The sequence below is a fragment of the Artibeus jamaicensis genome, unplaced genomic scaffold, assembly GCF_021234435.1.
Source record: "Artibeus jamaicensis isolate MK-2021 breed Jamaican fruit bat unplaced genomic scaffold, CSHL_Jam_final contig_464, whole genome shotgun sequence".
Taxonomy (NCBI): domain Eukaryota; kingdom Metazoa; phylum Chordata; class Mammalia; order Chiroptera; family Phyllostomidae; genus Artibeus; species Artibeus jamaicensis.
In genome coordinates this window covers 12,050,026-12,065,644 of record NW_026521842.1, presented here as the reverse complement: position 1 = coordinate 12,065,644, position 15,619 = coordinate 12,050,026, and the positions used below count along the sequence as shown (strand labels likewise).

Below are 15,619 nucleotides of genomic sequence, written 5' to 3'. Positions count from 1 at the left end.
CGGAACGTGTTATCTGATTTTAATTGTACAGCGAATGATAAGGCAGACCGTGGGACGCTCTCAGTGGTATACCATCACAAGGATGTTTTGGGGGCAGTGAGGGCTGGCGGGCGTGCTCCTCAGACAGCGACCCCCGCCCCACCGCTGTCCCAGATGTAATAAAACATGGAGCTTCACTCGCACTTCAAAAAACACCAAATGATAAAAGCAACATCACAAATCCCAGATTGTGTATTATCAACTGCCAAATCTAGAAACCTTCATATGATGATAAAACTAGAATAATCTCTAGAATAAAAAGAGAAAGTGATTGTTTATTTTTTAAATTACTAACATGCTTTAAAATGTATCTGTACCAGGATTAAGTTAAAAAAAACCCCGTGCTCAGGGGCTTACACTATTGTGTGAGTAAATTTATTAAAGAACAGGCACTGATGAGAGAGAGGGAGAAAGAGAGCGAGCAGAGGGAATTGGCAGGGGGTGGATTCAGGACCCCAGAGAGCACGGCCACAGCCAAGAGATACTGGACAGTCCAGTCTAATGAGCTGTAGGACTCCTCCGAATAAGAATGATGAAACTGAATTCTGCTCTTGTTGTCTGCTAATTGTAATAAAGGGTCAGAGATGGTTTTCATGTCATCATGGTACAATTTGGTATTGTTACATAAAAATTGCTCTTCCTGCTTGATATCTGCTAGTCATGCTCATTACTGATGATTGAAGTGAAAAATTGTTCCTACAGTTCATCTTCACTCGTAGAAGTGAGCACTGGAGGACAAAGAAAAAGCCATTCCTTCCTTTGTGGTTCTCCTGCTGAACAGGCAGAGACAGCCCGATGCCATTTCCTCGTTAAGTGCGTTGTTCAGACTGTATGAAGCACCAGTGCCAACGTTAATGGTTCCTCAATCAGCTCCTTTAAGAGAACTGTTTACTCAAAAATTATATGAAAAGAGATCTCTCTAAGATGTAATTAATCAAAAAAATTTGAAGGTATGAAGTTGTGTTGCTAATCTTGAAGCTTTTATTGGATCAGTTCCGCCACAAAGGAAAAATATCTCAAGATCATTACGTAATCTTGAAATTGCATAAAACCTCTCATGGAAAATGTGCCCATATTTTGAATAATGATATAATTTAACCTATTGGAAAATGACTGAAAAATCACTGTTTGAAGGCAGAGTGTAGTTCACAATGACTGTTTATTACAGGTGGGTAATGGTGCAAGAACACCACCAACAGCAATCTGTAGATGCATCCTGGTGGGGGTGGGGAGAACCGGCTGCATCAGACCAACTCAGTTCATATTCTCCCATAATTTGTAGGCCGCATTACATTTTCTCTTTATATCCAAAACTCGCGGTAAGATTAAGTTATGAGTCCTGATCATGGATTATGTTTTATGTTAGAGTTTAGAGTTTTCTAAAAGCCTGAAGATGGTTTTTACTCATTCTGAGCAGTAGCGTTGGTCTATTTAGAGGCAATGACCCATATGGGGTCATTTATCTCTTCTGAGGCTGCAGAGCCAGGAAGTAACTCAGGTTTCTGCAGTGGAGACTTAGGCCAGATGTAAATAAAGTGTGTGGTCAGAGGGAAGAGGATGTCTACTTCATCTTCTCAGAAGAGCTTTAAGAACAAAGTTCAGTCTCAGACATATTTCACGTAAAACCTGCTTCAAAGCCAAAGGAAACCATAAGAAAGTTTAATTAGATGACTTCAGGACACTGATTTTGTAAAGGTCTTGTCACATGACAAGAGAAAACAGGTTACACTGAAAGCACAAGAGAAGTACAGGTTACCTGAGATCTTGAAATACCTAAATAATTATCTACATCTCTAAACAAATAGCTTTTGTATTAACCTGACCTTTCAAGGTCAGATATCAGAGGTGCAGGTTTGGTTGGCAAGTCAATCAATACCTTTTATGACGGTTGCTCCTTTATCCACATTAAATTTGCTGCCTGCCTTGCCATTGGACTTCTCCACTGTTGTTCGCTGTTGTCGCGTCCTTGTTGTGATTGACTGTGTGTAGTGGGAATGTCCTCACGGTTCACCCTTTTCAGGCAAGCCTTGCTTATCTCCATCTTTGCGGATGAGAGATACTGAGATCCTTTGAAAAGATGGCTCCTTTTCAAAGATATGACCAAACTACTTAGATTTCCCTTCCGAGTTTTATTTAATTTTGTTTTATTTTGTCTTTTTTGTCTACCTGTTTTTGTTGTTGGTTTTTGGTTTCTTAGGGTTATGAGAACCACAAGAAATTTCATGACTCATTCCTTGTAAATTGTGCTTCCACCTGCTTCATATATCTTTTCCAGAAGTAGTGATAAAAAGGCACTTACTTCATGCAGATTTTAATTATTGGGTACTCTGTTTTTTTTTTGGTAGACCTGTTGGTAAAGATTTCTTCTTTAGTAAAGCGGAAGTGATTCCCTTTGTTGAAAAATACAGTTGAGGCTAATATTTAAATAGGCAAGGTTACCCAGAAGACTGAGTCAGATGAGTACTTTTATAACCAGAAACACCCAAAATGAGATTGTCATATCGGGATTGTGTGCAAAGCAGGAGACACTCATCTTCAACTCCTGCCCCTTCCCTGTTCAAACCCTTACCTGACGTTGGCATTTCGGTACTCAGGTAACAGAGAAGATGCATATTTTTGCTCATTGCCTTTGTTAGCACAGTTGTCAGAGGGTACACCTGATGCTATGTGTTTCTAAGGCCAATTTTGCTATGAGCAATTTAATATAGCAGTTAATTTTGGTTGGATGTAATTCTGGGGAGACGGGTGCAAAGCCCCTGTAGTTTCCCCGTGCTCCTAATTCTAATCCCATCCCACTGATCCTTCCAAAGCAAGGAGCCACTGGGCCAGCCAGCAGGTGGAGGGGGGACTGGAGGTTGCCAGTGAGGAGGCGTCACAGGACTGACTCCCTGCTCTCTGATTAGAGGAGAGTCTGGGGTCGGCCTACACATCTTGGGGGAAGAGGAGAGACCCTGACTTGTGTGGATTCCCACGTCCCATTGGAAATGCTTGGCTTGCACAGATGTCTGGCTCCCACTGGGGGAAAGTCAGCACTGAAAATATCAGTGTGCCCATTTTTCCTGTTAGCCAAAAAAGGAATGACCTGAAATTTGAGGACTTCCTGCATTCTACTGAGGATGACTTGAAATTTGGACCAATTCCTCTCTGTTCTGGGGTTGGGTGGCTTCTGTGTCCTGCAGTTTCACCAACATGGATGGCTATCTTGTCTACCTTCTCTGTGTGTCAGCCACCTAAGGAAGTCAGAGACTGCGAGTCAACTAGCGTAATGGAAAAACAACCCATACTTAAGAAGAGTTAGCTATAAAATGGGAGAAAAACCAAAGTAACCAGAATCATTCCCTATCAAATAAAGCTACTCAAGGAGACAGATGGCAGAGTCTGAAGGAAATTCTAGTAAAGCAACAAAAACTTGAGGAACTAAATGAAACTTGAGGAACTAAAAAAGTTTTATTTCTTGATTTTTCCAGACTCTAGAACTCAGCAGGAATGAATTATCTTTATTGATGATTGACTTCATCACCTGGAAGATAAAGTAAATGAAACACTTGACCCATACAAAAATATGTCCTAAAAGATAGAAAACAAGAGGCAAAGTAAAGGACTTAGAAAATATGCAGAGCAGCCTCAGTGTGAATAATCCACAGTCCAGAAAGATAAAAGGGCCAGGGCGAAACAAGAGTTGCACACACAATCTATGAAATTTTCCAGGCTAGAGCAAAACCTTGTGTCTGCAGATTGAAAGGGCCCACCAAGACTGACACTGAATAGGTGAGGGAAGGTGCCCACCTAGGAACAGCCTGACAGATATTTCCACATCACAGGGAATCTTGCAAATTTTGGATAAAGAAAAGTTAAAGGGCCAGGAGCTGCCGGATAATAGCTACAGGCTACTAAGAGAACAGGACTGTGAAAAGGCTCATGAAGTAGGCAAACAGAATTACCTGATTATCGAGATGAAGTTCTGTTTCAGATACATCCCATCACATTTTCTAATTTATTTCTTGGTGGCATTATCACGCTTCAAAATTTTCATTGGCTCCTTTTTTCTGTGTTTATTTTCTGCCTCCCCCACCGGAGTGCAAGGTGCTGGAATTGCAGCAAATTTGTTCTCCACGCCTTTAGCTCTCAAACAATAAATATTCATTGACTAACTGTCTACTTGAGCTTTTATAGTATAACATTTTTATACAATAATTTATAATAGGTAAAATGTTTTCAGTTCGAAGGCCTAGTGTTTAAAAGTCACCTCGTATCAGATTTTTTATCAGAGAAATGAATCTTATCTAATCTATTTACTCTGGGTTTTTTTGGTTTTGGGGGGTTTGTTGTTCATAAGGTAAGATTTTTTTTTAAAAAGTCTATTATTCAAGATTTTAACCTTGTAGAAAAAAATGGGAAAAACACTGTTTAGGTTATGTTGCTATTAAAATATTTCCTTTTAATTTCTTGTTAAAATAAAAACACACACACACACACACACACACACACACTCCAAGGCAAGAATGCTGTCTTTCTAAAAATATATGTGTTTGAATGTTTATCCGTTCAAATGAGTGACTGCTGTGTGGAGGGACTAAGTTCTTTGGTTTTTACACACTGATGAAGTGCCTCCTGAGTAAGAGCTTGGTGCTGGGTGTCGAGGGCCCCCTGCTTACAGTCTAGCCTGCGAGCCGCAGAGGGGCTGTCCCCAGCGCTGTGAGGCGGGGTGGCCTGCTGGCAAGGACTCGGCCTCCAGAGGTGGGGTGACTGGGGCCGAGTCCTGTCTCCGCCACCACAGCAGGAAAGTGATGTCACCTCTCTCATTTTCCCATTTCTCTTTATAGTAAATGATACTCATGATGCTTTACAGTTCATCATGTTTTTACCATCAGGTATAAAATGTGAATGGAGGTGGAGAAAAAGAACGTGTCCTTCAGAAACCTTGCTATGACAAGACAGGTTCAATCAGGGCTGAATTGCCCAAGGTTACTTCAAGAATAGCTGCTCCCAAACCAAAAATTAATAATAAAATAAATAAAAGGCACTGCACATGACATGAGCAGAACAAAGGAAAGAACCTGTCAATCAGAGAGTGGCTCCTAAGAAAAGGAAGCTTGTGCTTGGGGGTCCCACAGGCCCAGGGTCCGGTCATCAGGCCCGCTGTCTAATCTCAGGGAGACCACTAATGTTGGGAAGCTGAGTGTCCCTTCCCTATGACTGGCCCCAGACACTCATGGCCACTGTAAGGTTCACACACAGTCCCTTAGAACAGTGCCTAGCACATAAGCATGCAATAAATACTTAGTCTCTATTATGTTATTTCTAAAAAGAGATGAAAATGCAAACATGGTCTTTGCACATGCGCAGTGCAGGGGAGGGCAGTCGTGTTATTGTATGATCATCTTGGACAGATAGATACCTTGGAGTCTGCTAACCTTTGAACTCCAAAGCTCTACAATTAATTCCGCTTGTTTAGATTTCATGCTCCTTAAGCATAAAATATAAATATATTCTCTATGGTAAAATTATGAATTAGTATTCTGGCATTCAAGCCAATCTCTGTTCCAAAGTAGTCCCACAGTAACTCAACTCTCACTGAACTGAGGGGAGTGTGGATTCCTATAGGAGGCTCACCGGTGCTTCTGTCTGAGTGGTAGACCGAAAAACAGGGAGGAAGACAGTACGACAGGGAAATTTTCACTGTGGCACCTGAGCAACTAGGGACAGTCCCCAAAATTCGGGTGTGTGACCTCTGCTTCACAAGAACGTCATCATGAACCCACCTCTGTTTGTAACCTGCCCTGTTCTTGCGGAGGCTCTAATCATTTCCAGAGAGTTGCCATATTGTATTTAATTAGCCATATTTAAAGTCTTGCTTTCATTAACCTGAAAATTGTTGTGGAAAGATTTAACGGATCTGACTTCTTAAGTGAAGACAAAAGAAACAGGAATCTAGTCACTGTGTGTACACACACACACACACACACACACACACACACATCACTATTGCACTATCAGACACAGGTGTTCCGTTTGTGTCCCTCGGGTTTGCGCTTGCACCACTGCCATTGCTGTTTCTTTGTGTTTGCAGAGCACAGCGACGTTGACCAGGAGACAGCGCTGGCCGGGGCTCAGGGCTTCCTGGGCTGTCTCTCCGCAGTGCAGCTCAGCCACCTGGCCCCCCTGAAGGCTGCTCTGCAGCCCAGCCACCCAGCCCTCATCACCATCTCAGGACACGTGGCGGAGTCCAGCTGTGTGGCCCAGGCTGGCACCGATGCCACATCAAGGGAAAGGACACACTCCTTTGCAGGTGGCCTATGGGTCTTCCTTGACTGGGACACAAACGCAGTTTGTCTGTTAGATTTAAAATCCTCCGATGCTGCTGTTATGCTACCTCCTCAGAACTGGTGCTGTTTAACTTTCAGTCAGTTCCCTTTGCCATTTCTTTTCCAGACTCTCACTTTCCTGTGCATGTGGGACATTACAGTTGACATTTCTTAAGTTTAAAATAACAGGTCCCACACTGACCTACATTCTGTTCTGGTTTCAAACATTTATGAAGTTTTCAAAATTTCTTCTTTTTACTTGCCTATATCACCCCGCCTTTTTTTTTCTCCTTTTTTTTTTTTACTTTTAACTGCAGATCACTCTGGAACAAGAGATGACAAAGAGCCCCTAGCTAATGCTACCAAAAGTGACTCTGCGGTAATTGGAGGTAATGGGAAGTGTGAATGGGCTCTTCTTTGGGTCTTAGTATCATTACTAATAATGGGGAATTGTTAACATTAAAGAAACTATTTATAAAGAATCCTGAGTGTTAGGCACTGAGTGCTGAAGTCCCTGGGGGGGGCTTACCATTTTTACTGAATTGTCTTACAGAGTTTTCCTAAATTCCCAGCTTCCTTGGAGATTTTCAGTATAAATAATTGATAATTTTGCTGAAGCACCACACTTAAAGAATAGTTGCTAAACTGTATAATAATGAATGTCATTTAGCTTGAAAATGGCTATCTACATTCCCTGGGTAATTCTGAATGTATTTAAAGAAGTGTCATGTTTGAGGGCTGCTTGGACATGTCACTGCTTCTGTGAGGGATTGTGTCAAATGTTGGAAAAACCTGGGAGTAGCATTGGAAGCATATGCGTTGCTGTGATGATCAGTAAAACAGACATGGTTTCCATGGTTTAGGTGCTGCCATTGATAAATATGATACTTTTATATGCATTTGTGTCAAATATTAGGTAAATGGAATAAAATGGTTCATAATTACTTTGAAGAATTAACAAAAAATTGAAAGTATGTCTTTCTGGCAGTGAAACAGTAGATTCTCTGAGATGTAATTTATTCAATACCAATCCCCAAAATAAACTTTTTTCTTCCAGATTAGTGATTTTAAGAATATTACTAATAAGATAATTGAAATATTCAGTAGCTCATCTTTTTTCCATATTCTGTACATTATATGGACATAAAAAGTAAACAATTATATTATTACATTACCAGGTAATGTGATTACGCATTTACTTGGGCAAATAAAACATATGGTTTTATTTGTTATACCCTTATTCATCTAGACATCAACTTCCTTTAAGTAGGTTTTTTTTTTGACAGCATAGTACTGGTCAGATCTTTGTGAGAATATTAACACCTCCATTGCTATTTTTGTTGCTTTTCTTTTTATCAGATCCATGGTGTGTAAATGAGATACCTAAAATAGAATCCCCAATTAGTCATGTAAGAAACAAAAAACAAAAACCCTGTTAGAAGGATTGTTAATAACTGCATCTCTAAGAGAAATACATTAATATATTAGTAATATATTATATGGTAAAAACTCCTTTCAATCTCAATATTTTAGAACAGGTTTTCTAGTCAAACAAATTGTCTCAGTCTCATAGTGGTGCTTGCTATACATTTAATATTTACATTATATGAGTGTTAAATATACATTTAATATACATTTAATGAGTATATATATATATATAGGGAGATGGAGATACAAGTAGAGATAAATAGAGTGTGTTTGTGTAGTCAAGCCAATGGTAGAACAAAATATTTACTCTTTAGAATATTGTAGCTTTGAGCAAAGATCATTGACAAGATTTACAGAGTAAAGAAGAGGTATGTTGGTAAGTCATAATGTGTTACTTTAGAATGAAAAGAAGTTACATGTCACCTGTGAAATTCTTATTTGATTCAAATGCATGGTGCAGAGAAGGACCATAGGCAAGTTTGCAGCTCAGGGACTGGCCAGGGTCTGTGGATCTGGGTCTGGTGTCTGCTCTTGACCATTGTGGGGACTTGGCTTCAGAAGCAGAGCAACTGGTCGCGGCCATCTAAGCTCAGAAGGCCTTGTCTCGGCCCATGTGCAGTTCACCTGCAAAATCACAGAATATCCTCCTCTTGTGCATTTCTCCATCTGGGAGCACATGGTAGAATTCTTCACTCATTGTCTAGTTATTCATAAATTGCACCCACAGTGTAACAATAATTAATCCACTTAAGAAGTTTTCCAAATTGGTTAATTCCCCAATGTTCTGTATTTCAGATGATTTTTCTTCAGTTACAAACACTGGATAATATAAGATGGAAAATTGATTTACTAAGACATTTAAAAACCAGTCACCCAGATACTGTGAGGGTTTCTGGCCAGACTACACAAATATGGATGGTCAGATTTAGACGAGAGGGAGCTCAATGATTTCCTCATAAAAACACATTCGTACAGGTTTTCAGGTGACCCTTCCATAGAGTGCAGCAGTTGACCATGTTTTATTTAGAATGGGTTTTTGTGTTTGCATAACAGATAAAATCAAACATGACAAATTCTGGCATAACATCTTCCCCAAATTAAAGGGTAAAATCACATACACTGAGCAAATAGCTCCTGAGTCCATTCATAATTTGACTGAACGTCCTCTCTGGGCCAGTGTGATGTCGGTGTTTATTTTGTAATTGCAGGAGCCTGCACCCTCTAACATCTTCATCAGTTTTTTTACATTGACATTGTTCAGAATATTTTTCTTAAACAAGAGGCTTGTACACAGACAATAGAGATATTTATAGCAACTATTGCTTTTCTAAAATTAGAGGTAAAATATAACAACAAATGGATATTCTGATTAGAAATATTATTTATTAATATGGCTAATAGTAAAGATAACCATACCACTAGTAAATTCTTCAGATTTGAAGTATAGAATTTGGTTATTGCATTTTTATTAGATTTATCTATATGGCTGTCCTTCTTAGATACGGCTGACCTAAACAACAGTTGGCTTAGTCATTGGCAATTACCATTCGCTACAGTGAATCTGACCCTAAAACCATGCACTCAGGGGTCCTCTGTGCCTGGTGAGACCCTTTATACATGTGGCTTGGTTGGACTCCACTAGAGTTGTATACATTTAACTTAAATTAGAGTGAAGACTCCTAGTTTTATCATAGGAGAGTTAATCCACATTGCTGTTTTCATTGTACCTACTTTTGTCTGAAAATTTTAAAAAAATTAGTCAATACCGACCTCATTAGAAAACTCTCAAACTCATGGTGACAGGCAACAGATTCTCAAATTCTGTCTTTCATGAGAAAGCTTGACTTTATCACTGGCAGCAGATACAGTGGTGGGCAAAACTAGATTTACAGTTGTTCATACAGAAAAGTACAAAATATGAAATAATAGTACAAGAATAAACTGTTTCATGTACTCACAACTGTAAGCCCTACTTTTGCCCACTCCTGTATATTGTCAGTTGTTCTTCAAGGGACAGACTTTGTTCTAAAATGAAACTTCATTCATTTTGGAGAAAATATCCGTCTGCCAAATTTCCAAGTCAAAGCAACCGTAGTGCGTCTGTCAGTCATTCTTTCACATAAAAGCGGTGTTCCGTGAAGCAAAACGCTACTCGTTCAGCTCACGACCCACGTGTTCACATGGCGCTTTTCCTGGAGACGACCGTCATACTTTGGGGTGCACTAAAAGCGCTTTATGAAAAATGTTCATTTCTTTGCCCCAAATGTTAAAAAGACTCATAGCCAAAGGTCAAGATGTAATAAAATGAGTAACTCTAGCGCTTCATCAGAGACACTCTTCAGTGAGTCTGGCTCTCTCCCCGCTGTGATGGCCTCGCAGCCCAAACCTTCTACTTATGGATTCGCCGACTGCTCACCTCTGGTAGCTGCACCTGAATTCACGCTAACGAAGCAGGCGTTGTCCTCAGCCCTACTGTGCATTTCAGTGCATGTGGCAGTGCAGTGAAAGAGCCATCTTAGAACTATCATAAAAAGTCTGGTCCTGTGGACCCCTCAAAGTGTCCCCGGGGGCCCTGCCTGCCAGATTACACATGGAGGACCACTGGCCTGGTGGAGTGCCAGGGCAGGTGACCATCGGCATAGCTCACAATTGTGGTCTGTGAATGTTTCAGTTACAATGACATGTTTTAAAAAATCAGTATGCCTCATGTAGAAATAATCTGCATATACTTATATGTGGGTATTGATATAGTTCATTAGTCAGGAATTATTCATACATACAACCTGTTCATGCTATTCTACAGATGACAAATTTTTGAAAATCGACTTAATTACAGTGCTTACATATGAAAGTGTAAAAACACATTTAATTATTTTGCGATGTTAACTGTTGTTCTATAATTTCAAAATAATTAAAACTTGTCTGTGTGTTAGTATAAATGACCAAATAGTCTTAGAGACCTTTGTGTGTTAAATATAAATGCACTAAATAAATCGAATATAATATGCATTCAGAGTAACTGGAGGTGACCCCCTCAAGGTTGATAGAAGTCAGAAGTAAACTTGAAATATTATGATGCCACTGGATCTAGAAATACCTGAAATGTTGATATTTCCAATTTATGAAGTTGGATGCTTGATTTAAGTGGAAACTAATTATACTGTGATTTATTAACAATGAAGTCAACCCAGTTTCTGTTCAGATGAAAATTCTGACTCTGTATTTCTTTTCTCTTCTCTCACTAGGTTTGATAGCTGTTGTGATCTTTATCTTGCTGTGTATCACTGCCATAGCTGTCCGCATTTATCAGCAGAAAAGGTTATACAAGAGAAATGAGGCAAAAAGGTCAGAGAATGTAGACAGTGCTGAGGCTGTTTTGAAAACTGAGCTCAATAGACAAAATGCAGTCAGTGAAAATCAGAAAGAGTACTTCTTCTGATTGGCTGCTATGATTAACTTACAATTACGATGTTGTTTTTTAATAGCCAGGGGCTCTAAATGGACAAAAAAATGTTCTCGCATTGAAAGTATGGTCAGTGACTCTGCAGCCCTGCCATCTTGCCATTTCCAGACTCTCCGTGGCTCTGGGAGGCCACACCCAGTGACACATGTCCCATGGCGGTGATTCTCTGTGACGAGGAATTAGATGTTGCTGCTGATTTCCAGCTGTGCTGCTGTGATCCAAAATGAAAGCTTAACTGGCTCCATGACTATGGTTTTTACAGCTGTAGCCCTGGTCTCTCAACCAGGTCATACATCGCTTTGTTCGAGTCAAATAACAAAACTGGACTCCCATGGCCTTGCTTTATCTGAAAACAATATGCTGTGTTTGCTTTAGTGTCCCCTGGTGTTACTCATGGACCTGGAAATGCTTCTGAGATCCTGTTTGGCTGGTGTTTGCATCTAGTGGCCCAAAGCATTTAAAGGAACCCCTCTGCCTTTCTCTGTATTACATTCAATACAATTTACCAATAGTCGTGAAAGATGCTTTGTTGTCATTGGTTTATTTGTATTGCTTTTCTTCTATATTTGACCCTTCTTAATGATTCTGAATGCATTGGGTTTTGAGTGTCAGAATTCAGCTCTGAACCTAGAATTCATTGTAAAAATGCTCGGAAAGTGCATTGGTCCTCATTGTGTGATGTCTGGCCTTTAAAAATTTTCTGTTTAATTTGCTCTTGTTTTGTTGTAGCAGTGGTTAAGACCTTGGGTATTGTCTATTTCCCAAGGATTGTGAAATGTTTGCACCTAAATTTGTTGGTATAAAAACACAATTCTTAACACTGCAAAATATTATTTTTATTTATGACTGTGATATCACAAATGAAATATACTTTTGAGAATATTTTCCCCAAATGTTATTTCCTTTATAGGTTTATACTGTTTTTCTGAAGTTTATCACCAGCTTTTCTTTGATCTCCCTTCACTGTATTCCACAGAGCATGGTCTTACGTATTAGAAAATAGATAGACTTCAAAGTGCAGAGTTCCATTCCCGGTTCTAAAATATACTCCCCACCCCAGGCGTGTGCTGTGCTATGCACTGACCGCCAGGGCATGTGTGTTGAAATATAAACTGAAACCATAATCACTTTCTGCAAAATCTGTGGAGCGATTAAAGGCTGCTCATTCTTAAAGGGTGGTGACAGTTTAGATAATACTTACTAAGTGTGTCTCTCCAGTCATTCTCACTTGCAGTGATGGGGCACACTTATGATGAAGGTACATTTATCAAAATGTACCAAAAGTCGATATAGCCCACTAACTAGTACCTTCTGATTCAGTACTATACCAAGAGATTAAAGAATTCCTGTAACTTTATGGAACTGATACAGTAATGAATTTTGAGGCCATGCAAACAAGATACTTGCTTGTAGCTGTCTTGGAATTCTGCAAGCCAATTAAATAATAAAGTCACTTTACTATTCATAATCACACTTTCCAGATGCTTGCTAGAGAAAAATAAATTCCTTAGTTTGTCCACACCTGGAAATATGAAAATTAAGGATCTTTTTTTCCTTCTTAACTCTCCTATAAAACCTCCCATCTTTTCTTAGAGCACTGTGTCCATGTTGATGTTTCTGTAAATGCCTGACCAGATCTTGAAAGTATGAATTGACATAGCAGTTCATGCAGGGCCTGTGTTGACAGATGGCACACTTCCTGTTTTTAATTGAAGGGCTTGTGGTGGTGGCCAGTGAAGGACTGAACACAGAGAGGGTGGTTTTATTTGATGCAAACCTAATACGAGCTTCATAACAATCTGAGTCTTTCACAGACGTTTGTGTTACTCAGTAGCAGCATCGGCCTGGTTGGGAGCCAGGACGTAGACTGGCTTCTGGGTGGTGCAGCCTAGTGCTGCCCGTGGCCAGCGCAGCTGGAGCTGCACCTTGACGGCGACCGAGCCAGCAGTATCTCACACGCCATGGCTCTCATTTTCTGACTTGTAACCTTCGTTCCTTCTTTCTTCTTGGTAAAAGGCAGTTTTGAATTAAAATGCACAATATATTTTAAGAAGCATTGTATAGAAGTTTAAAGTGAGGAAATCATACTGGATTTTTTTCCCCAGAACAGTAAAAAGATGTGTAGACATATGCCTTCTTTACTGGTATGTGTGTTTTTGGAAACCTATTGGTACATGCTGTGATTCTTATGAGTTGTTAACAAAAGCTGTATTTATAGTGTATTTTTTCTTTTAAATGGATTCCAAAATGAAAGAAAAAATAGAAAAATGTTTACTGATTGTAACAAGTAAAGGAAATTAAACTAGACTTTAAGTTTTTCCAGAGAAGAATGATTTGACTATTAGCAATCGTTTGTTCACTGAAAGGTTCTTATGCATGGAAAGTGGGGGATATCCTTTCACTTCTGCAGAGACCCTGGCCTCTGCACACCACACAGACGCACAGGCTCGTGTGGAAAAATACAGGCTGAGGCAAATGTAGGTTTATAGTGGTGAGTGCTTGAAACACCGAGTTCATTCCTGTATTATTATTTATTAATTATTCTGTTATGTTCCATATGAACAACTGTAAACGTACTTGTGCCTAATTTTGTGTAGCGCAACATTCTGTGATATAAAAATTTTAAAAAATTCTTTATTTGTGATTTCAAATGCAAACAATACATAATTAACATTCTCTTTTTGAGATATGCAAATAGAGTGGCGTTAGTGTGGCGTATGAAATGGGGGTTATCTGTGAGAAATGATATCTTAATTTTGTAGAAACAATGCCACCAGAATAGCCTTTGTCCACTCTAGGAAATAGCTCCATTTTTCTTTCAGTCCCTTCTCAAGTGCTGCTCTTTAAAGCACATTTAATCAATTCTTTAGATGGTAAATTAAAGACAAGAAGAAGAAGCAGCCAGACAACCAACCAAACAGAAATCAATTATTTAAAATTATCTTCCATTAGATGGTATTGTCCTTCATCTATAACAAACTTGGAACACAGTCCGGCAGGCAGCCGGAGAGCACTGATGTATTATTTAGTGTGGACAGCTCAGTTTTACAGATGAAGTGTCCGAGATGCAGATATACGAGGCGATGTCCCCCAGGGGACATGTGGCAGCAAGTCAGTGGCGAGGCCGTGGCTACACTTTAATTTTCCCTCCACATTTTGCTGAGCTTGGTTCCTGCAAGACTGGAACTTCGACAGGTACTCAGTAGTGTAGAAAACTGGAGGGGTCTTGGAATCCTCTGTGTGATATCCTCTTGATGTCCAGAATGACTGGGACAAAATTCTAGATCTTTCCCATATCCTTTTACAATGAACATAAACCCTTACTGATAGGTCATTGCCATGAATGGATTTGATTTTCCTTAAATAGTATTTATTAATCTTATCGTCCTTGACTCTAAGAGAGAGAATTTTAACTGGAGCTCTTTTATATAGTCTGTGAAATATGCCATGTGAATTAGATCTGACTAATTGAATCATCAGTACGTTCCTCATGTTAGAAGAAAGATGACACGTTTCATATCAGAGTGTGGTCGGGTGAGTGTTTGACTCTCCCATTATGTATCAAGTAAATGATGAACCTACCAGCTACGTTCAATATGTCCTGCTTGTCTTCTGTTTTCCCAAAGTTCGTGAAGTGGAGAGTGGTAACGGGGAAGAAAAAGTCCAGAAGCCAGCTGTGTGTTGGAGATGCGTGTGAGTGGGGACGTGCATGCCTACGAGAAAGAATTTGAAATGAGGACAAAGGGACTCTGACACAGTTTGCATACAATGTGGTAAGAGGGTGGGACTTTCGGTAAATCAGTGGGTTCCCCGGGGCCTGGCTTTGAAGGCTTGCAAATGAAAACAAAGTGGGATGGAAAGCAATCTGACCCACGATTATACGATTACAGTGGTTTCTCCAGTGCAGTCATTTTTTGTTCTTCTATTTCTAACATTACCTTTAAATTTGTATTAAAGGACATGCGTATTTTAAAATTCAAGTAGTGTGAGAAATCTTACAAGGACAAATAGCTCTCCATCACCCATCCGCACCCACACGTCGCCCCGCCCATTGCTGTGAGCTCTCTTGGCTGTGTCTCTTTAGCTTTCTCCATGTTTCTTAATTGCGTTCTGCAGAGGCTGGGTTGTCTGGGAAGCAAACTCTGTGACAGAGATGATCACGGAAGAAACTCGTTAGGGAGCACTGCGGAGACCGGTGTCTGTGGGGGCAGGGGCGAGGCAGCTGGGAGGTCGGGCTGCGCTGCTGTCACAGGGGCCCCTGCAAAGATGTCCCGAGTTGACGTGAGGGGCTGCACACTGAGACTCTGTGTCAACCAGACAATGGATGTTGACTGCCTGGTGGAGTGGGCGTCAAGTTGGACAGACAGACAGTGCTGTTCAGCTT

The 15,619-nt window shown here is 40.1% G+C and overlaps 1 protein-coding gene across 5 annotated transcripts in view; it reads left to right on the top strand.

Moving 5' to 3' along the window:
- CNTNAP4 (contactin associated protein family member 4) overlaps window positions 1-11,336 on the top strand; it is a 254,062-nt gene extending 242,726 nt beyond the window's left edge. For all 5 annotated transcript variants that reach the window (XM_053666681.1, XM_053666682.1, XM_053666683.1 and 2 more), the window contains 3 exons: window positions 6,110-6,328; window positions 6,662-6,733; window positions 11,018-11,336. In XM_053666681.1, the coding sequence (XP_053522656.1) occupies window positions 6,110-6,328; window positions 6,662-6,733; window positions 11,018-11,211 (485 nt within the window). In that variant the 3' untranslated portion in view covers window positions 11,212-11,336. The remainder of the gene's footprint in view (window positions 1-6,109; window positions 6,329-6,661; window positions 6,734-11,017) is intronic.
- Window positions 11,337-15,619: the final 4,283 nt, after the last annotated feature.